Here is a 21,338-nt window from a genome sequence, read left to right on the forward strand (position 1 = left end):
ATGTGAAAGCTGAAGAAGCTGGCTCTTTCAGCTAAAAACGAGAAGTGTATTGCTATGACCAACCGAATAAAAAGAAATAATATTTTTGGGAAATTGCTCTATCACCTGCTATGTTTTAAAAACTATCATTAATACTGTATTTTAGTGATCTTATTATTTCAGGGAGTTATTAAGGTCCAAGATTTGTTTGAACGGCTTATGAACAAAATATTTGGATAAATGTTTGTTCTCAAAGTCACAGTTGCTGAGATCAAGGGGAAAATTGGATAGAGTATGTGAGCTGTTCATTCGCACAAGAATGAAAGTGACTTTCACTAATGTGTATTTTCAGGTGACGTCTGCATTCTACCTACTAATACAATGAACTGGACAAACTCAAGCTACTGGTAAAAGAGTCTCAGAAGAGCTAGACAGAACTATAAACATCATAACATGTCATCAGTAGTCATAATATGAGCCTTGTGATTAAAAAAAACTTTACTTTTCTGACCCAAAATAAACAGGTGTTTTTCCATGTTCATGTGCACGTTTGGACTCGCATGTTTGTGCATATGGGAGCGCTCACGCCTGCTTGTGTTTGCTTGAATTTACATCTGTATAATCTGTAAGTGTATATGTGTGTGTCAATGTGTGTATCCATTGATTGCGTCTCTATGACGGAGTAGACACTGTCTCAAATTGATCCTCTCCGTCCTCTTTCTCTTGAGTAAGAACATGAAGCCTGATTGTTGACCCCAGATTGTCTTTACTGTTGACCACTGGCCTGATATAGGAAGATGAACAACAGTGTGATTGTGCACTGGTTCTATTATCTTAAGTCTGAATACAGCCCTTTTACTGTGGCTCTAACACATTATCTGTACCTTACAGTTTTTTATTGATTCATTCAAAAGGACTCAGAATCATTATCTGTGGAAGGGAAGAAGGTGCTAGAAAGATCTGGTCAAAAAAAGTGGAGATATTTGGAAATAACCACCTCAAAGCAGCTTTCACAGATTGCAGATGTGCAGGATTACTGATTCAACAGATCAGTGTGCTCTAATCATTTGGATCTATTGTAATGCTAAATCTGTTTATTTGTCGGTACTCTGTAATCCCAACGAGCACAATTAGAAAAGCTCAGACAACACTGTGAATGTGTTTGACTATTACAGTGGTGATAACAGCCAACACTGGAAACTGATCAAGTCTGAATGGTTAATACTGATCATTGATTCTTTACAACTGCAAACAACACTGTAATCAAGGTTTACTGTTCTGATCAAATCTTGATATCAAGCTTGAGATTACAGTAATACTGACAGGATCCTGCATCTTTTGACACAGGTAGATCTAAGTTTGTTTGTGTCATTGTGGGTTCTCATGTAGTGTAACCAGACAGCTTTTCTCTTAGAATTAATTTCCTGCACACCACAATTAGTCCATAAAGCATGCATCGTCCTACTTTTATTTTTAAACTGATAAATCAAACTGTTACTTTCTACTTTATATGGCTGAATGAAAACCTGAGAGAAACATACAAGATGAAAAAAAATATTTCTACATATTTTTTCATGGGTTTTTCATTTGTATGGCTCTTTCAAAATTCTTTTTTTCCCTTTTACAATTTTTCCACTGAATCTTAGGTTGCTGTTGCAAAATACAATACTCCAGTCAATAACCATTTGACCTAATTAAATATAAACCTCTATAAACCACACTACTCATGAGATGATAAAATGGACTAGACATCCAAAGAGGCAACAAGGCACAATAAAAAGATAGTTAACCTGACTGACATAAATCCAGGCCTTTATCTTTCTGTTAAGTCACCTTTTTTCTGCCACTGAGCCTTACTGTGACACAGTAACTGCTGAACTCCTGTCAAACTTTAGGGCAGGATCCCAGTAGAGGTCAAGTTAATATATCACCAGCTTTGGCTTTGCAGCGCCGTTTGGAAATCCTTTCGAGAATATGTGCAGTGCTGTGTGGCACTTTCAACTGAGAAAAGGAGGGTTAATGGTCAAAGGGGCTTATCTCAGCAATTGATCCGCTCCTATAAAAATGCAGGGATGGCAGACTCAGAGTGGAAATCTTTCTTCAGCACTGAGCCTTGAAACTGTCAAGTTGTGTTTCATCTTCACAGTTCACCATCAACGCCTTCATCTTCAGCCAGTCATGGGAGTTGTCTACAGTGTTGGAGAGTAAGTACAAGTTTTTGACAAAGCTGTGAGCAATATGATGCTGCTTCCCGAACATTGTGCTGTTCTCTGAAGTTCAATGGGCAATTTGATCTGCACGCTTCACTTAGTCCAAGAAATCAAACAATTTGTGCATATAGGATCATTTTCCACTAACTTTGACAGGATCTTAAATCCAGATTTATCAAACTCTAATCAGAATTAATAGACTGCAAAATTACATGGACTTGTTTAGTGCTGAAGTATTGAATGCTGTCATTATGTCATATGTGCAAAGGAAGGAAAGGCAGTTATTTCTGTGTCATCATGGTAAAAATGTTGCAATGGAGCTGTGGAGGTCAGAGAGTTTGAGCTCATGCTAATGTGACAGATATAAAGAAAGACAAGAGGAGAAGGAGAAAAAGAGGACCTCAGCACTTTTCCTCAATCAGCACTTACTTAACAGAGAGCTGTTTCTTATGGAGAAGTAAAAAGTTGCACACTGCAACATGAAAGACTCTTAAGAGGAGTTTCTGATTCTTACTTCTGTTCATGGATGGCCACAGTACTGCATGACTAATGCTAAATACATTCAAAGTATATTTCACTTTCCAGTTATTCATGCCCAGGCATATCTGAATATGTTGTAGAGGAGATTTGTTCAACAGTCGGTTGTTTTTTTCACTCCCATGAATTAGTTCTACTTGAATGGTTTTGTGACGTAATCAATTCACTTTTTATGCCATCATTTCTCTGGAGTTTTAAAGTGGTGTGCTTTTATATTAAAATGCTACTGAGTTAAGCTATGGCAGAACATATGAATAAACACCCCAACTTTATATATAGAATATATGATGTTTATTTATTAATAATAACATGTACATTTTTACTCTGTCTACACAGGGCTGAACACCTCTACACCTTCTTTGTGCAATGGTCACCAGATATCTACACTAAAGGCAGCAAGAAGTGCAGTCAGTCGTGTTACCTCATCAGAGAGAAACATCAGAACAGTTATCTGGTAGTAGACAAAGACATGGCTGTGATCAACGAGCTCCTCAGCAAACCCGTGAGGAACCCCAAAACAGCTAAAAACTGGGAGGTTAGTTTTGCTCAAACACAACTAAATGACTTAACATAGGACAAAAATCCCTGTATGGTTTCGTGTTTAAGTCTGTGAGCTCTCTGGTGTCTACTAAGTAGAGGCAGTCACTGCTCACTTACAGCAATCACGGAAGCAGCGAGGCTGGCAGTCATCCCTGAGATTATGGGAAATCCAACTGCCTATATATGGAAATCCTTTCTCTGTCCCCCTCTGTGTGCCAGAACCAAGTTTCACTTTCCTGTAAAGCGAAGAAAGAAACAGAGCTAACCAATGAGCAGACACCCATTCAATTTTCCAACCAATGAAAGTGAAAAAAACCCATAGCGTATATAAGTGAGGGATGCTGCCATTAGAGAGCAGACATGTGGTGCAGCAGAGTGCAGAACTTGACAGAGAAATCAGGAGCTATGAAGTTCATGTCAGAAAATATTAAGGTGCTTTATTTTGCCAGTGACTGTGTGGAGCCCTATGTTGAGGTGAGATTGCTATAAATGCTGAATATGTACTAGATGGTTCTCATTTGTAAAGAAAAAATTGCTGTTCTTTGAAAGTAAATTTGTTTGTCATGATCCATTCATATATGTTTCCTGCTTATAATCCAGCAACATAACTGTCAGTTTGCTTGTGGGACTGAGTTAGAATAGCATCTTGTAGCTACTCAAATCTAAATGATAAATCTGGTGCTATATGAGCACTGTCTGTAAATCCACATTATCCTAAAGGAGGGGAACATTCTGAAAAACAAGAATGGAACTATATGAGAAAAATAAAGTTCAATCATATTTGTTTTCTCACCAACTTGTTGCATCTTGTTCTCTGTTGCAGATTATTACAGTGAAGGACTCTAAGCGTCGCCTCAGTCTTTGCAGTTCAGAAGACTCTGAGCCGGAGGAGCAAGAGTATCAGGCGGTTGATGATGCTCTCCCTGTGCTGAGCAGCCAGAGCCAGCTGTTAGATGACGGCCACCTGCAGAGAGTAAGTTATTCGAGTTATATAAGCTTGAGAGGACATCATCAGATCTCCAAAGACATCATTTGATCAACAACTTCTTTTCCAATAGCTTTCTGCTCACATGCCACCAAGGACCCAAGGTTATCCGTGGCATCTGGTCTACAGCACAGTTATCCATGGGAGCAGCCTGAAGACTCTCTACAGAAATATGGCTGATCTGGACAGCCCTGTGCTGCTGGTCATCAAAGACATGCACAAAAAGGTTTGCATCTTGGTCTTAAATCCCAAAGACTTTTCAGTACAAGAGCCGTCAAACTGGTACCTTGATTAACGAACTGCTGTGTATTTATTTTCAGGTGTTTGGGGCTTTTTCGTCTGATCCATTCAGAATCAGTAAATACTGCTATGGCACCGGGGAGACCTTCCTGTTCAGCTTCAACCCTGACTTCCAGGTAAGAGTGGAATCAGTTTTGTTACCTACACTGTGGTTATTATACTGTATCAATCATCGAGTCTGAGAGCAAGTTGTCCACAATGCTTGAATATTAGTTTCTTATGTTTTATCCTTGAATTTTCTGCAGCAATACAGGTGGAGTGGGGAGAACTCGTACTTTGTGAGCGGCAACTTAGAATCTCTGCAGATTGGTGGAGGAAGGTAAGTTATTTGCACACTGATCATTTCTGTAAAACATAGACCATAAGAAAAAAAAAACTTGTTTGTAATAAAGTAATAATCATAAGACCATAAATCACTGTAAATAGTATTCTGGGATTTATCTGAGTTTAGAGATGTGCTTATCTATAACAACTTTTCAAATATTATATTATTAATTGCTATGTTTTACTTTTTGTTAGGGGTGGCTTCGCCTTGTGGCTGGATGCTGATCTGTACCGTGGTTCAAGCTTTTCCTGCCCTACCTTTCAAAATGCACCTCTTTCCACACATGAAGATTTTATTATTCAAGACATTGAAGTCTGGACTGTGCAGAACTGAATGGGAACATTTGAAATCATAAAAACTAAGCTGTCCTGTCTGGACTGTATGTAAAACTTCAAGGCTTCAAGGAAGACGTGTGGTTTAACTCCTGCTTTATCCCGAAGGAGCGTTTGCCATCATCTGTGCAACTGGCTCACGTGGCCAACGTACAGTATGAGGTCTATGGGACTGGTTCTGACACTGGTCTTTCTGCTTGGCTGAACTGCATCTGATAGAGACAAGTGGCTGCATGAAATCCTGTGAATCAGGTTCCTGCTTTTTGTTGAACTCCCGCCTCTTTATCAGCAGCTCCATGTTAAGCCCAGAAAGTAGCTGGCATATCAAGCTTTAAGCCGTCCGTGCCCTGCTTTGATTATGGAGAGCATTATGACTCAAAGTTCACCCAATAATGTGTTGGATGAAAAGTCTGCTGTCCTTATAAGCACATTCAGAAACTGAACATTTTTTATTTAATTCTATTTAATGCTGAACAGCAAGCATATTTGTTCAATATAGTTCTTATTTTGGTGTGTTTACAGCATTTCTGTTCAGTATATGTTGTACATCTATGTTTAAGTGTGCCTTTATTCTCATGTTAAAGCCCTTATTTTATAGTAAAGACACTGTAACATCATATGAATCAAATCAGCCTATTTGAACTTCTACAAGAGGTTTGGTTTTGATGCTATCTCCATTTGAAAGCTACAGCAGGAAATGAAGACCAAACCAGTTAGGTTAAAAATAAAAAACCTTCAGAGCTGCACTACAAACAACTTACTATTGTTATCTGTAAGTTGCTGTTTACAGAGGAAGGGACCTCAACCGTTAACCGTCACCTCTGCTTTTGTAAATGACACACCTACATGCCTGTTTGGAGTACTTAGTACTACTACTACGACTTGGAGAAAAAGTCAAGTTATTATTCTAAATCGTATTATTTTTTAAATATTTAGATATTTTTCTCTACTAAAACTGAAGCAGGAAAGCAAAGTAAATTTTTATTTCTAGTATGCCAGTTAGGTTTGATTGTGTGTGTTTGTGTGTTTGTGTGTAAATCTGTGCCTTACAGGCAGTGCTGGCGCTGCCACTGTTCTTTCTGGAAAACCACATTAAAAAACTTTGTCTTTCTTGTTTAAACCTTGTTAAAGTCTTACTTTGTTGTCATGAAACTTCATCACACCTGAACAACATCACCTGTTCCACAAGGTTTGTTTTCCCCATAGCCATAGTGTAAAGACAAATTGTGATTTGTGACTTGCAAGTCTTGAGCTTAAAATTGGCTCATGCATTTATATTATAATTTGACAAATAGACCAAATAAACATCTTCAAATAGTTTCATTGAAAATGTGAACGAAGATGTGGGACAACAGGGTATCATTGGGGACTAATCTGAACTACTTCACAAGGGACAATTAAAATTAACTTCCAGTACATCAAACGTGGAAAGGATTTTTTTGGAGGAGTACACCGAATCAAGTCAAAATAAGATTTGTTGATTTCATTATGCATGTGCTCAATATTTGTGTTACATTAGACTTATTGTATATGTCAAAAATAGAAACTTCACATTAAAACTAGTAGCACGAGAAATCAATGGAGAAAAGTTTCTCTTCAAATATATGATTTATCAAGCATTTATAGTATAATTTCCAATATGAGCAAACAAGTTTTAAGTAATCTAAAAAATTTGGAGAGTTGGGAAATCAATATTTAAAATGATTGGACGGAAATCCTGAAGGCTTGAAGACAAGGCAACTGGATTTCTTCTCTTGGTTCTTTAAGACAATTCACCTTCTGGGTTACAGTAACTGAGTGGAGTTTGAGGCTATAAGCTGTTAATGGGACATTCACACTTAAAGAGTCGTTGAGGTGACATGTGTCTGAACCACCTGCCCGTTTAGTGGGGTCGTTGTCACCTGTGAGTTGTTCACCGACTTGTGAAATGCTTTGGTCACATGAATAAAGGTGGGATGTGTTGTGAAACTACATGAGGAGGAAAATCAAAGAGGTGATTCTGTCATGATCTATAGCTTTATGTGTATACATATATATATATACAGTGTTCACTTTCTGTCCTTTGGGTTCTTAGTCTTTTCTCTTTTTTGATTATTACTTTTTGCCTTGGTTTACGCTCTGCTTATCCTTTGTATTCTATCGTAATGTCAGTCCTAAATGTTTGGATTCTTGATCCTGGCGACAGTTAGTCTTTCATTAGACTGTGGACTGCTGCTTCCCGTCTTTGGGTCCTCTATAACCTTTCACCACCAACATCATAACAGATTCCAGAGAACCCCTTTATCTAATGTATTTTTATTGACTTTATTTTTCATAGATGGCTCCTTTAACCCTTTCACTTAACTTTGTGTTGTGCCATGTGCTTATGAAGTTTTATGAAGATTAGTTTCTTCTTCGTGAAGGTCTGTGCACATGTGATAAACGCATTGTTTATCATACACTTCTCGCTGCAGTGAACTGCATACGCTTCGCTTTGGATGTTTGTTAGGTATGAAATTCAGGGGGATGTTGTACTACGAAGTTTCTCAAACACCCCCTGCTGCATTTGGAATAACAATATGTTTGAATCCATTTGCCTTTACTCTCTGTGCAGTTTTTTTTTTCAATTTCTCAGCTAACTTGATAAAGGGTCTCCATGGGCTTGAAGTGCTTTCTTCATGCAACAGGGTTTTTCTTTTCTTTCCCTTAATGGGGACAAACTTAACCTGACTTAAACTGTGCAGTGCTCTGATGACGGACAGGTTGTGTTTCCATGGGTAGTGTGTGTCAAAAAGCAGAATCTGTTCAAACCACAGTGTTGAAACTACTGTCCTCCTTAATGTGCACAGCACAGTTGAAAAAAAAAATCAGCAAACTATCTTTCACATCCTTTCACTTAATGTTGCAATCCACCAAGTGGATGTGCTCAGTGAAGGCCTCAACCTCTTGAGTTTTGATTTAATGTCATCCACATGTCTGAACATGCCTGAACTTGGTTTGGTTCCCATGAATGAGTTTAATGTTCTGCTGTCCTTTTTCTTAAGGCAGTGATTGTGTCACAGTGGGTGGCACGGGAGAACCCGTTGCTTGTGACTGTAAAAACAGTTTTTGTTTCTGAGAAAGGTGAAGAAACAGAGGTCCAGGAGGGCATTGCTCTTGTAGGGGATGAAGTAGTGCTATCGTTTCAAGAGACGTCATGTTGAAGCCATGTCCACTGCTTGGACACTGTTGACCAAATCAGTGGAGTTTCAGAGAGGCTAAGATGATGGTGAGTTTTAGCATTAATTATAATTATATATATATATACATAAATATATAAATGTATATTTGATTTGAACCCCATTGTCAATAAATGGACTTCCTCTGCTTCTTGAGTTGAAACTTTGTGTTTAGTGTCCTTTTGTTTAAAGACAGGTTAATCCATACAGTTGCTAAGGGGTGTTTAGTCTCTCCAATCAAATGCAAGAATTAGTACCTGGACAGGTACATACATGTTTAAAATGGACTATAGGATGAAGCCAGAGAGAACCCACACATGCATGGGGAGAACATATAAACCTACACAGGAAGCCCCCAGACAGAATTTGAACCAGTATTCCTCTTGCTGTGAGGCAACAGTGCAAACTCCCTCACTGTCCTACAGTCTGTAACTGAATTTTAAAACATCCACATAATCTAATCTAATCTAATCTAATCTAATCTAATCTAATCTAATCTAATCTAATCTAATCTAATCTAATCTAATCTAATCTAATCTAATCTAATCTAATCGTTTTATATTAAGATGACAACTGATGCTTTTATTAAACACAAAATGGTTTCAGGCAACTATGTAACTTGATGAAACAGTTTTTTGTTCTGCTCTGGTTACCAGGATTAATCAATAACAAGTTGGACCACAGCACCGTCACCTCACAATGAGAGGGTTCCAGGTTCAAGTCCCAGCTGGGGCCTTTCTGTGTGGAGTTTGCATGTTCTCCCTGTGTATGTGTGGGTTCTCTCCGGGTACTTCGGCTTTCTCCCACCGTCCAAAAACATGCGTGTTAGGTGAATTGGTGTCTCTAAAATGGTCCTTAGGAGTGTGTGTGGTTGTTTCTCTCATTTGTCTCTGTGTGGCCCTGTGATGGACTGGCGACCTGTTCAGGGTGTACCCTGCCTCTTGCCTGATTACCGCTGGGATAGGCTCCAGCCCCCCGCTACCTGATTGATAGATTAAGTGGGAATAGAAAAAGGATGGATGGAAGTTGGACCACAACGCTCTCTGGTGGCAAATGCCCTCGCTTACACTTTGGCAAAATATGACTGATCAGTTTCCTTTTGTCACTTCAATGACATTTGGGTTTGATAATAAAGGTTTGAATTTTTAACTCAGTATAGAGTTTAAATTATTTTCATATCACTGGATTCTATTTTCTATTTACATTTTATGCTGTATTCCACTTTAGGCCGTTGTATATTCCAATCTGAACTATGGCATGACTTGAACACAAATGAACTCTGTGATATGACCAGGAAAAATATGTGAATAGTTCTATTGTGTTCTAAACTGGTTCTAAAGGAGGAACTCATTCCAAAAGCAGACATATCTTATGCTCTGCTCTGATATTTCAGCATCAAAACTTCCTGCTTTTGGATTCTGCCATGAGTAGGTTAATGAAAATTACAGATGTCTCATTTGTCTCTGTGTGGCCCTGTGATGGACTGGCAATCTGTCAAGGGTGTACCCCGCCTCTCGCCTGATGACCGCTGGGATAGTCTAAAGCCCCCCTGCGACCCGACCGACGGATTAAGCGGGTATAGAAAATGGAGGGATGGATATACAATCCAGTTGTAATCATTAGAATAGAATGTTTCCCAGTCCTGGTTCTTGGGACCCACTGCCCTGCTCCAACATTCCTCATTCAAATCAGTGGATTAATACCTTGATGACAAGCTGATGAGATGATTCACTTATGGGAATTAGGGACAAACATTCGGGGCAGTGGGTCCTGAGGACCAGGATTAAGAAATACTAGTAAAAGCATAAACAGTGAAAAAGTGTTCACGATAACACCAAAAACTTGAATTTTCTTTTTTATATTAGCACAATTATTCAGCTGCACAGAGAGTTGCATCATTGTTCCTGTGTTACATATTCAGACTAAAAACAATCCCTGACAATAGGTAGGTGTGTGAACCTATTGTTTGAAAAGTACAGCCGCTGACAGAGTAATAAAAGAAAACACATGTGGTTCTGATGTATGAAATGTAGAGAAAAAAAGTTTAAGATTTTCACACACACGCCAATTTCATGTGATAAAGATCTAACTGTGGTGTTACGTGTGTGTTTTGAAACCAAACTTCACTGAAAAAAATTAGTTTGAAATTTCAGAGATCAGGCATATTCTAACTGTAAGGATTAACGGTACTGGTTTCAGCCTGGCTCATATTTTTAGATTTCTCATATTCGTTAAGCATTATAGTTTGCATGGTTTCAGATCATTGTTTGTTTTTGGTCATAAGGTGCCAGCACCACCCATTGTAACATTAACACAGTCATAGCCAGGGTTGGAAAAGCTGGCTTGACTTAATGATTCATTTCAGTTGATACACATATCTAAAGCAGATAATAAAGAGATGTTAAGTGCGTTGAAATTTCTTTGTAATACAGACCCCTTACTCTACCTAATTTCAGTCATTAGTAAAACACAATCTAATGTCTTTATGCCTAACAGCGCTGACATCAACAGATCAAAGACTTTTATCGCATGAAACTGGCACGTCTGTAAAAATACTACATTTTGTCAAGTTAAGTTTTTGTCCTGTCGCCACGTTTGTTTTGTGACTTTCTGTTTTATTTTGGAAATGAACTTCCCTCTCGTTTCAGATTCCGTGCCCGTCCTCATGTGTCACCAGTCTGTTTGTCTTCCCTGACTCCTGATTGTGTCTACTTGTTCCCCACTTCCCTCATGTGTACTTATAGTCTGCGTCTCCCTTTGTCATATGCCAGTGTGTCATGTCTGATCGTCGTGCACACAAGCCCATTGTCCATAGTTTGTCCAAGACTATTGTCTTTTGTCATAGTCAAGTGTGTCTAGTTCCTCGTAAGAGAGAGTTTTGGTTGGCTTATTGCCATTTTGCATTTTGTTTCTCATAGACTAGTTTTGTTGTTATTTTCTAATTCCTTGTTAAGAGTGATGTTTGGTTGGCCTTTTGCCATTTAGTATCTTATAGCTCTTTGAGTTGAATCAGAGCTTTTCTAGTGTTGACTGTTATTTTCGAATTTCCTCGCTAAGAGAGACTTTTGGTTGGCCTTTTGCCATTCAGTATCTTATAGCTCTTTGAGTTGAATCAGAGCTTTTCTAGTGTTGACTGTTATTTTCGAATTTCCTCGCTAAGAGAGACTTTTGGTTGGCCTTTTGCCATTGTGTATTTCATAGCTGGAGCTTTTTCCCGATCTTCCCTCTTTTGAGGTGTTTTTCGTTCCATGAGATTTCCCTGTTTTTTGGTTGAAGAATAAAATTTGTCAGTTGAACCTGTACTCTGCATCCGAGTCCTCTTCGAGAGTTCCCTTCTGACACATTTTTCCAATACATCGGAATTCCTTGTTTGCTTCTTTCATTCTGTCAGCCTGTCAAACAACAGCTTACTGACAGTGAGCGGAGGTTTGGGCGTCATCTGCTCTGGAACATAGTGTGTAGGGATTCTTTCTTGTTGATGGGTTTCTTTCTGTTGAAGATCCCATATAGCTGCACTTTCACAGGGGACCCTGTCCATAGTTTATAAACCATGATGGTGTCACGGTTCTGTATGCAAGCATAAATATGCTTATACGGCCATAAGGTTGTAAAAGGGCAGCCAAGTCTCACAAGTAAGGTTATAGACTTTTATGCACTTCTGTCACTTAATTTTGAATGAGAGTTCTGCAATGCTGAGGGTCCGCATCCAGTCTCATCATACAACAGAAGCCACACCTATGATGACGTTAATCATCGTATGAACAAACCAGAATGGTCATAACCTTGTTTTAGACAAACGCTTATGTTTGTAGATACTGCAGTTGAGTGATGTTTTTTGGGGATGTAGATATATAAACACAGTAACACTGATGCATCTTTTTGTGAAATTAAATTATTGTACTTTTTTACAGCTATTACTGTTATTTTTAACTATTTTTGCTCACCAGTTTTATTCTAGTATTAACAGCACATCCCTGTGTGCGCTGTATGTATCATTTTAAACGCATACTCAGAGTCACGTTCACAAGCAGGACGTTTTGTTGCTTCAATAGTTTGGGAGTAACAGGGAGTAAAGAACATGAATGGGTTTACAAAAACTGTCATAAATCGACTTAGTCTTTCAGCACTAAAGATGGAGAGAGTTTTTTGGGGTGAGCGGATTTAAGTAGAGTGAAAGACAATCTTGAGGTTGAGTTATGGAAAAATACAGATTGACCAGTTACCAACTCTCTAATTAATCAACATGGACAAATAAGTTGAGACAGTTAAAAAAGATAAAATTAGAAGTTATTGTGACTTTATTCAGACTATTGCAACTTCAGCTGACCGCTGGATCAAAAGTTGAAATAGAAGATGCATGACATGTTAGCAGCAAATAATTGAATAACAGTAAATGTGATGGTATGTGTGCACACAGACAAACAGCACTCAGACAGCTATATTGATCTAAAATGGAAAAATTCACATAACAACTGTTTTATCTGCCCTTTGACACCCAGGACTTCCTTCTTTCATCTTCTTAATATTGCCAAAATTAGTAACATCCTCTCTCAGAGTGTTGCAGAAAAAGTAGTCCATGCATTTCTTACTTCAACATTGGACTACTGTAATTCTTTCTTATTGGGCTGTCCAAAACATTCTGTCTTGTTCTGTGTTCTGTGTCTAGTCTTTAGTTTTTCCATGTCCTCTCCTTATTCCTCAACTCCCTCTGGTCTGGTCATTAGCTTCACTCCCTTCACCTGTGTTCATTATCATCAGCCACAGTATTCAGTCTCCCGGTTTGTTCATGCCATTTGTCAGATTCTTATTGTTACCCATGTTGTCAAGTCAGGTTTGTCGTGGCTAAAGGAACAGCTTTCGGCAAGCGAGGTTTCCATGAGTGTGTGACCCTGTGCATGTGTGTTCAACAGGTGTCAACCTGGATGGGTCAGATGCGGAGGAGTAATTTTCTGTATTTCGTGTTGCAATGACATGACAAATAATCCTAATCTTAAGGTTTGTCCCGTTACTGTTCATTGTCTACTCAAGTTATTGTTGTTCATGTCAGGTTTGTTTCCTCCTCAGGTTTTTGTTCTGTTTTGTCTGGAATTCCTTTTGTTACAGTGTAAAAATAAATCATGTATTTATTTTTTTTATTTATTTTTTTTGTAGTTTAATAATTCTGCATTTGGGTCTTCACCTCCTCATTTACACCACATTACATGACACATTCTCTAAAAAAGCCTCCAGCTGATCCAAAATGCTGCAGCCAGAGTTCTGATGAGAACTAACAGGAGAGCTCATATTTTTCCAGTTTTAGCTTCTCTTCACTGGCTCCCTGTCAAATTCAGACTACAGTTTAGAATTCTTCTCCTCGCATATAGCTCTTAAAGACCAAGGTCCATCTTAAAGATCTCATAGCTAGATCTATTCCCAGCAGAGCACTTTGCTCTCAGACTGCAGCTTTACTTGTGGTTCCCAAAGTTTCTAAAAGTAGAAGGGGAGGCAGAGCCTTTAGTTATCTGTCCCCTCTTTTCTGTCCTCCCAAACCCCAACTGGCCACCCTTCTTGTGCCAGAAGTTTCTTCCTGTTAAAAGGGAGTTTTTGCTTTCCACAATCGCTTCGTTTAATTGGCATTGAAATGTATGTTTGAATTGAAAAAACTTGGAATTTAATGAATTGGATTATGATTGTAAATTAATTGGATTGTATCTTTGAAATCCCTTGAGATGGCATTTGTTGTAATTTGGTGCATTATAGATAACAAATCCGTTGAATTGAATTTTAACTTCATCTGCTGGTGAAGAATAATTTCTTTGACTGGAAACTGCAAGAGAACAAAAAGAGGGCACTGACTTATTGAAACCGGTTTCAATCCAGCTATAAACTGGTTTCAATAAGTCAGTAAGGTGATTAAATGTCTTGACTTCTCGGATGTGTGATGTGAAATATTATATACGGTAAGTTGCAGTAACGATCATCTGTAAATTGTTTCATTTTCCTGGTCATGTTACAAATTGGCTGAGATGCCGGTCTGTCAAATTTTCTTTTGTTCACCTGTCTGATTCTGGAATGTTGGCGTGTCCGTCTTTGTTTTTAGGAAGCGTATATGTATAAATGCCATCGTCACAGTGTTGGCTCATACTTTGCTTTGTCTAGTCTCAGAAGGTCACAACTGCAGGTGAGTTTGAGTTTCTGTGTCTCTGAAGACAGAATAGCAATTACGACATAAGATTTAACTGTCACTACGGGAACACAATTTTAAATTCTATTCTATCATTATTAACATAAACTTTAAGAGCATAGAGAAATTATTTGTTGTGCTTTGTCACCTCTGTGTAACTTCTGATTTCAGAGCTGTCTGAAGACGTTTTCACATCTCAGAATGTATTCCCTCTTGTTCTTTGCTGCTCTCTGCGCAAGCTGCCTGGCAAAACGTAAGGAAGTAACTCATCTGTCTAACTCTTTGTACTTCAATATTATACTTTTGAAATGAACATTAACCATCTAATGAGATCTTTATTCATGTTTGTATGGCTGGCAGAAATGACCCTCTCCTTGTAACTGTGTAACTTATTTGAATCTCTCCAGCTGGGCTGGTGCACTACTCTTACTCTCGTGCTGTGGGAGGCGGTAGCGGCAATTCCTTCTCATCAGAGGGGGATGGAAGGATCACAGCCGTCAGGGTCTGGGAACTCTCCAACTCTTACATCATAGGGTCAGTCTCTCTTGTTTCTTGCCAATGTGAGCTAAAGACTGTGAAGGTCTGACATTTCTTTCAGCTGCACAGAGGTGCCACCAGTTCTCACTGGGGTTCCGTCAGTCACTGACAGTTACTGTTTAGTTAGCTGTCCGAGTGGCTGACCAGTTTGTTTTTTGGTGAATGCACTGAACATATTTCATTTTTGTGTGATTGGAATCTTTTAGTCCTTACATTTTTTTTATGTTTTGCAGAAAGACAAAAGTTTTTTTAAGTTATTCTTTCAGCAGTTTTGGGTTTGGGCAAATATTTAGTTTGTAAAATCAAAGCTATAAAGTTGGTGAACTGTAGCCACATTCCAGCTTGACAAGAGGGTGCAACATTCATGAAACATTAGATACAAAATTAGATCTGGTACTGGTATTGTTTGAATGATTGTTTGTATTATAGGAGATATATGTGCAGTGATAGACTGTCCTTTTGTTCTTTCCTGAGTCATTACAAGAATCAGCTCCATCATATCAGGACTTTAACTAATCATCCAGTTTATTTCTTCATATCTGCATATCACATTTGATGCTTAACACTGCGTATCCATTGCGGGTTTTTTTTCATTTCCAGTATTCAGCTACGTTACGATTACAGCTGGACTCCAGTGCTTGGTCGCAAAATTGGAGATGCAAATGAGCTGGACCTGTTTGATGGAGAGGTCATTGTTCAGGTCAGAGATTAAACTAATACTAAATTTTAGATCAATATCATTCCCGTCCAAAGAGTTTTCTCTTAGTTTGTCTGCAAAGTTGCAAAAGCAAACATCCACATGAATGGAAGTTATTCTCTTGCACAGAAAACCCAGCTAATAAACTGCCTGAAATGTGTAGTTTGTTGTCCAAGTAATTTTTTTAATTACTGTTCTTTATTTAGAGGCATCGCCATAAAGCACATTTGTAATAATTTGCCTAAAATACATAAAAGCACTGTCTGTGTTGCCCTTATGTTGAGATGATGATACCTTTACCTCAAACTAAACTGAGCTGACTTACATTGGCACAGTAAAATGAGTCAGATAAAATTTCTTAAATGAGAAATCTTTTGTAAATGCATTACAATGTATACGGTCTATCATTTTGTGTAAATTGATACCTTTTTCCTCATGCCACTTGCATGTTTTAGATCTCTGGTAAATACCACACCAACTACATCTACCAGCTGATTTTTGTGACATCTCATGGACGCACTCTGAATGTCGGCCAGCCACTTCAGGTCTGCACCTCCTGCCATGTCCGCTTGTTTCAGCAAGAAAGACAAACAAACGCATGGTAATGCCTAATTTTTGGCTTCTGTGTTACAGATATCCTTTAACTTCTACCCGATCCACCAAGACGCAGAGCTCAGACTGCTGAGCGGCCGCTACAATGGAAATGGGATAACTTCACTGGGAGCCCACTGGGGGGTGGTCTTCATGGAACAGAGCAACAGTACCAGTGTTGGTAAATAATGAAAAGCTGAAACGTTGATTAGTGATTCAACAATGACATATAATCAAAAGGGTAATAATGCCAAAATACCTGGGATTACTGCAACAGTAGTTTAACAATAATTTAATTTGAATAAATACATTGAATAAATGGTTACGGTCTTGGTTACTGATTTGTTGTTTTTTGTTGCTGTTAAGAGTACAGCATCTTCTAAACTTTTAAATCATAACTTTTATTTTGTATCAAATGAAGAACCAATTAAAAGTAATGTACATCTGAAGCTGTGATTTTTAAAAAAACAACACAGATTTGATATACTTTTGATCAAAAATATGTAGTGTTTGAAGAACACAAATCTGAAAGAAAATAAGAATGATTGTGAAATATTCATTTCTGGTGTACTTTGTGATTGTTTCCTCTTGAAACCTTCCAGAAATTACGACATTTATACAAAAAATAAATAAAATAAAAACCAAGTTGATTACAATACTGTGCAAACTTCTTGAGTCACCTTTCTTGTCTTTATATTATGTTTTCAAGGAGTCAGACTTTCTTGTAATCTTTTAAAATGTTCTTGAGCAACAGTTCTCCAGGCTCTCTGAAAGTCTTTTGAAATTCTTCTTTGGACATTGACTGCTTTTTTTTTACAAATTTTCAGTCCAGTCCTTGGTCTTGACCATCTTCAGAGACGTGTTTTTTCTTTGTAAACCATTTCACACACTGACATATAAATCATTCAAACATGAGACAGGCATGTAACTAAAAAGATCAACTACTGTTGTGTCTACACATCACAGAAAACTTAGTGAGGAGCCAATGTTGATTTGGATCTTTAGACACTTCTCAGTCAACACTTGTTGACATTTCATCAGTTGCATCTCTGAACAAAATGCCAAATATAACCCAGTTTAACACTTGTCGTGCCTTGTCATGGTGGACTATCTATGTGTCGAAAATAAATTGGAAACTGGAAAAGCGGAGGAACAAAATTAGAAGTGTCAGGCCAAAAAAACAGCAGATGATCAGTATCTGAAAGTGATGTCATTGGGAAATGGGAAAAATAAACTCCAACGAAAACCTGATACAAAACCCAAGAGATGCATCTAGTCCTTCAGTTGATCTATCTACTGTTCACTGAAGACTCATCAGAAATAGTCTCCATGTCAAGAAACCATTCTTCAGGAAGGGAAACAGGGAGAAAAGGCTGAGGTATACCAAATGACACAAGAACTGGAGTGAAAATCTGTGCAGACAGGTCTTATGGAGCAATGAATGCTTCCCAGAGAGCAAACCTCAACATTACTGAAGCAGTGTGGGATCATCTTGACAGAGAACAAAACAAAAGGCAGCCAACATCCAAAGAACAGCTCTGAAATGTCCTTCAAGAAGCCTGGAGAAATATTCCTGAAGACTACTTAAATAAATTACAAGAAAGCTTGTCTAAGAGGGTTCAGATTGTGTTGAAGAATAAAGGTGGCCATACACTTTAAAGCTAGTTAGAAATGTACAAACTCTGTGTTTGCTTTATATACTATATTTTCATGTATGTTTACACAAGTTACACAAGAAAGCGCTGCACCTATTTCCCATTTTCCTGGCAATACATAAAGAAGTGAAGGGTGGCTCAAGACTTTTGCAAGAATACACCCTTTGTCCTTTGTTTAGTGTTCTGTTTCTTATAATTCTGTATTCTAAAACTGGGGACAAGGCGCACAGACAGTTAGTGGGTACAAAGGAGTACAGATCTGGCAACTCTTCTTCTTTGTTGAGAACAAGCTCTTGCTCAAATCCCATTGTTTTTTAAATTGATTAGGATTATCAGTAAACTCAACTTCATCACTCTTTAGTTACAGTGTCGACAGTGTTTTGTTGTTTCTTTATCTGCCGATGACGCACAAAGAAATCTGAAAGATTCTGCAACAAATCAAGAGTCAATGGCGCTACTGCTCCTCCTCTTTGGCTCTCCAGACACAGTAGCTCAGATAACTGCTCCCTGTGTAGCACACTGTGGTCAGACATGCAAAGAACTAAGAGAAGTGAAGGGGAAATAGATGAGAGAGAAAAATATGGCAGAGGAAAAGAAAGAAATGTATTGATGTTAGATTTTACATGAAACATAACATTACACATAAAACATAAAGATGATGTATTCATTTTACATTTCTAGTAACTCTTAATAAGCTTCATCCATTGCATATTTTGTTTATAAAGTATTGTATACATGCTGTTTCAAAGAAAAGTAGGGACACTAGATTTGGTGAAGAAATACAAAGTCCAGTTTTCTTATCAGCCTGTGAGCACAGTTACAAAAAGTTTTATGAGGTGAGTTTTACTAAATCGATCTGATGGTGTCCTGATTGTTTAAAAAATCATCTTGTAAAGATGCCTGGCGCCTGTTGTTATGAGTGTCCCAAATGTATGGGAGTGCAGAGGATAAGAGCAGTCTTTTCTGAAATGCGTTATCTTTTTTTTCTTTCTTTTTAACACACTTTTTTGTAAAAATCCCCTTAAGGAGAGTTGATTCACTACAGTGTGCTTACCGCTGATGCAGCCCAACAGTTGTAGTTGTGTCGCCCTCTAATGGCCTGGTTGACAGTGAGCGCCTCAACCACTGCTGTCACCAGATACAGAGCAGCAGCACTGCAGTTAAAACACAGCAACTAGAAGAAACCAAAATACACACGACAAATCTTATGTGGCAATATAGACCAAATAGTTTAAACTTTGTTAGGACACACTTAAAACTTAAAGTCAGGAAAACAGATTTTAGCAAATGAATTGAATCAAACTGTACATCATAGTTGTTTATTACCAGAGTAGTCCAGGGGATTTGTGGAATCCTGTGGTAGGCTCTAGTGAGGTCAATTATGAACAGGCATATAGTCAAAATCCAGAACGAGATGGTAACAAACATCACCCAGCAGAGAGCAGGCAGATGGAAATAATCTGTGCCCCCAACAAGAATCCACACCAACATACCACACACCTGCAGAGAGGAAAGGCGACACAACATTTCTCTTTTTTTATTCACTACATTTATTCCTTGTCCATGAGTAATGTCCAAATTCCAAATACACAACATGCTCCATCTCTGCTGAATCACAGTGTTATTGTGGTAAGTGGCTAAAGCATTTCTAAACTCCACCCTTCCCTTTTCACAACAAAAGATTCCTTCTGGATGTTTCATATCACAGGAAGAAAACTTGAATGGGGTGAAGCATGACTGTGGGGTGGATTGTTTCTTTTAAAAACAAAATTGCAAATGAGGTTTTAGATGTAGCTTAACAATCCTCCAAATGGAAAATATTCAAGAACAGGTGTCACATGTATTTAAGACTAAATTTATGGGTTTAAGACAGCATTTTCAGGGTGTAATATTCACTGTTTTAATAATCATCTACAGTATCAGTCACTCCAAGGTGTAATCTTACTTATTATTTCCAGTCATTGTGACAAAGCGACATCTTTCTTTTCAAATCAGATTATAGGTTTGACTGCTTGGGAGCAAAATACAAAGAAATGAGGGGTGTCTGAAAATGTTCTGAATATCAAATGTGGCCTGCCCAGCCCGTGCCTGGCAGCCAGCCAGGCTGTATTTACAGAAAGGCTGTCCAGACTTTTTTCCTTCAGCTGATTTGAAAAGGAAGAGAGACAATGAGGGAAAGAGAAGAGGAAGAGTTGATTTGCTTGGTGTTTTTGGTTAACTTCCTATTTTCATAGAAACATATCTTACAGGGGTTTTTTAAGTTTGTTCAAATCCGAGTGAAGGAAAAACCCTTTTCAGTTCATTTTTTTCTTTTGAAAAAGTATAGATATATTTTCATGAATGTTAGTTTTGTTTTAGTTTGTTGTTTCCAGCTCAAAATCTTTTTGCGTCCACGGGGCTTTATGTTGACTGGAACCAGCTTAAACTCTGATCGTGCTGTCTATTGTCCTTTTCCATTGTTAAAGCAGCATTAGAGCAGCTTTAAGGTAACTGGTAAGTGCTATACTTATACAAATCAAAATGATCCAATTTCCTATCGAGTTTTGAAAGTTCTAAATGTAACTTCTTGTCTCCGGCTTAACTTGAGAATCAATGAGCAATAAAATGACACAATCTTCAAACACATTAATCTCTGAAATCACACTTACTATCTCAGCCAGGTGTAGTATTCCTCTGGCAGTCGTGGTGAAATGCTGGTCAAAGGCCAAGGTGGAGGTTGAAGTGTTGTATGGTGGTAATGAGAGACCCCTGCGGGTTGTACCCACAGCCGGTCTCTCCATGATGCAGTGACAGAGAGCCAGCGTGCTTTCCCTGAGGTTGTCGCTGCTGAAGAGGAAGTTGTGTTCCTGTCCCGGAATCCAGCAAGGACACCCATCAGTGAAACAATACCATAAATGAACATTTGAGCTGTGGCTGTCAGATTTGTTTAAAATTCACTGACTCAGTACAAGTTACTTTTTTTTTTTTTAAAGTTTACATTAATAAAGAATAAAATGGATAGGTTTATCATTACGTCTGTGGGGTTTGGATTGCATTTTGTCCTCCTTTATTGTTTGGCAAAGTAAAATAAGCTCATATACAAAGGTGACAATAAATAGATGAAAATAGGAGATGACTGTCCCTCAGAAGGATTCATAACCTGAGGAGCATCAAGGAGAACTGTGTTTAACTGCACACACCTCAGCTCTGCTGATGATGATAAATGGAAGTAATGGGTATAAAGAAGATTTCTTTCAGGTTGATATGCTACATTTAAGGTCCACATAAATCATGTATTTTTGTGACGCACT

The 21,338-nt window shown here is 38.2% G+C and overlaps 3 protein-coding genes across 4 annotated transcripts; 2 read left to right on the plus strand and 1 right to left on the minus strand.

Annotated features, from left to right (window-relative positions):
* Positions 1-2,009: 2,009 nt before the first annotated feature.
* Positions 2,010-6,328, plus strand: LOC140316752 (TLD domain-containing protein 2-like). Of its 2 annotated transcripts, XM_072394705.1 has the most exons (7): positions 2,010-2,183; positions 3,063-3,261; positions 4,090-4,239; positions 4,325-4,477; positions 4,572-4,667; positions 4,797-4,870; positions 5,071-6,328. In XM_072394705.1, the coding sequence occupies exons 1-7, from the start codon at positions 2,044-2,046 to the stop codon at positions 5,207-5,209; spliced, it is 951 nt and encodes a 316-aa protein (XP_072250806.1). In that variant the 5' UTR covers positions 2,010-2,043; the 3' UTR covers positions 5,210-6,328. The 2 variants fall into 2 exon arrangements, with proteins under 2 accessions (XP_072250806.1, XP_072250807.1); XM_072394706.1 differs by lacking the exons at positions 2,010-2,183; positions 3,063-3,261 and adding an exon at positions 3,459-3,740.
* An 8,216-nt stretch (positions 6,329-14,544) lies between these two features.
* Positions 14,545-17,049, plus strand: LOC140316753 (zymogen granule membrane protein 16-like). The gene is made up of 6 exons (XM_072394707.1): positions 14,545-14,565; positions 14,740-14,821; positions 14,976-15,102; positions 15,706-15,805; positions 16,258-16,347; positions 16,436-17,049. The coding sequence occupies exons 2-6, from the start codon at positions 14,770-14,772 to the stop codon at positions 16,580-16,582; spliced, it is 516 nt and encodes a 171-aa protein (XP_072250808.1). The 5' UTR covers positions 14,545-14,565; positions 14,740-14,769; the 3' UTR covers positions 16,583-17,049.
* A 1,016-nt stretch (positions 17,050-18,065) lies between these two features.
* cmtm8b (CKLF-like MARVEL transmembrane domain containing 8b) lies at positions 18,066-20,889 on the minus strand. Its single transcript, XM_072394708.1, has 4 exons — positions 20,697-20,889; positions 19,375-19,548; positions 19,103-19,222; positions 18,066-18,589 (listed from the first exon to the last, which is right to left on the minus strand). The coding sequence occupies exons 1-4, from the start codon at positions 20,826-20,828 to the stop codon at positions 18,503-18,505; spliced, it is 513 nt and encodes a 170-aa protein (XP_072250809.1). The 5' UTR covers positions 20,829-20,889; the 3' UTR covers positions 18,066-18,502.
* Positions 20,890-21,338: the final 449 nt, after the last annotated feature.

Source organism: Leuresthes tenuis, unplaced genomic scaffold (assembly GCF_036924035.1).
Source record: "Leuresthes tenuis unplaced genomic scaffold, fLeuTen1.0.hap1 SCAF_10, whole genome shotgun sequence".
Taxonomy (NCBI): Eukaryota; Metazoa; Chordata; class Actinopteri; order Atheriniformes; family Atherinopsidae; genus Leuresthes; species Leuresthes tenuis.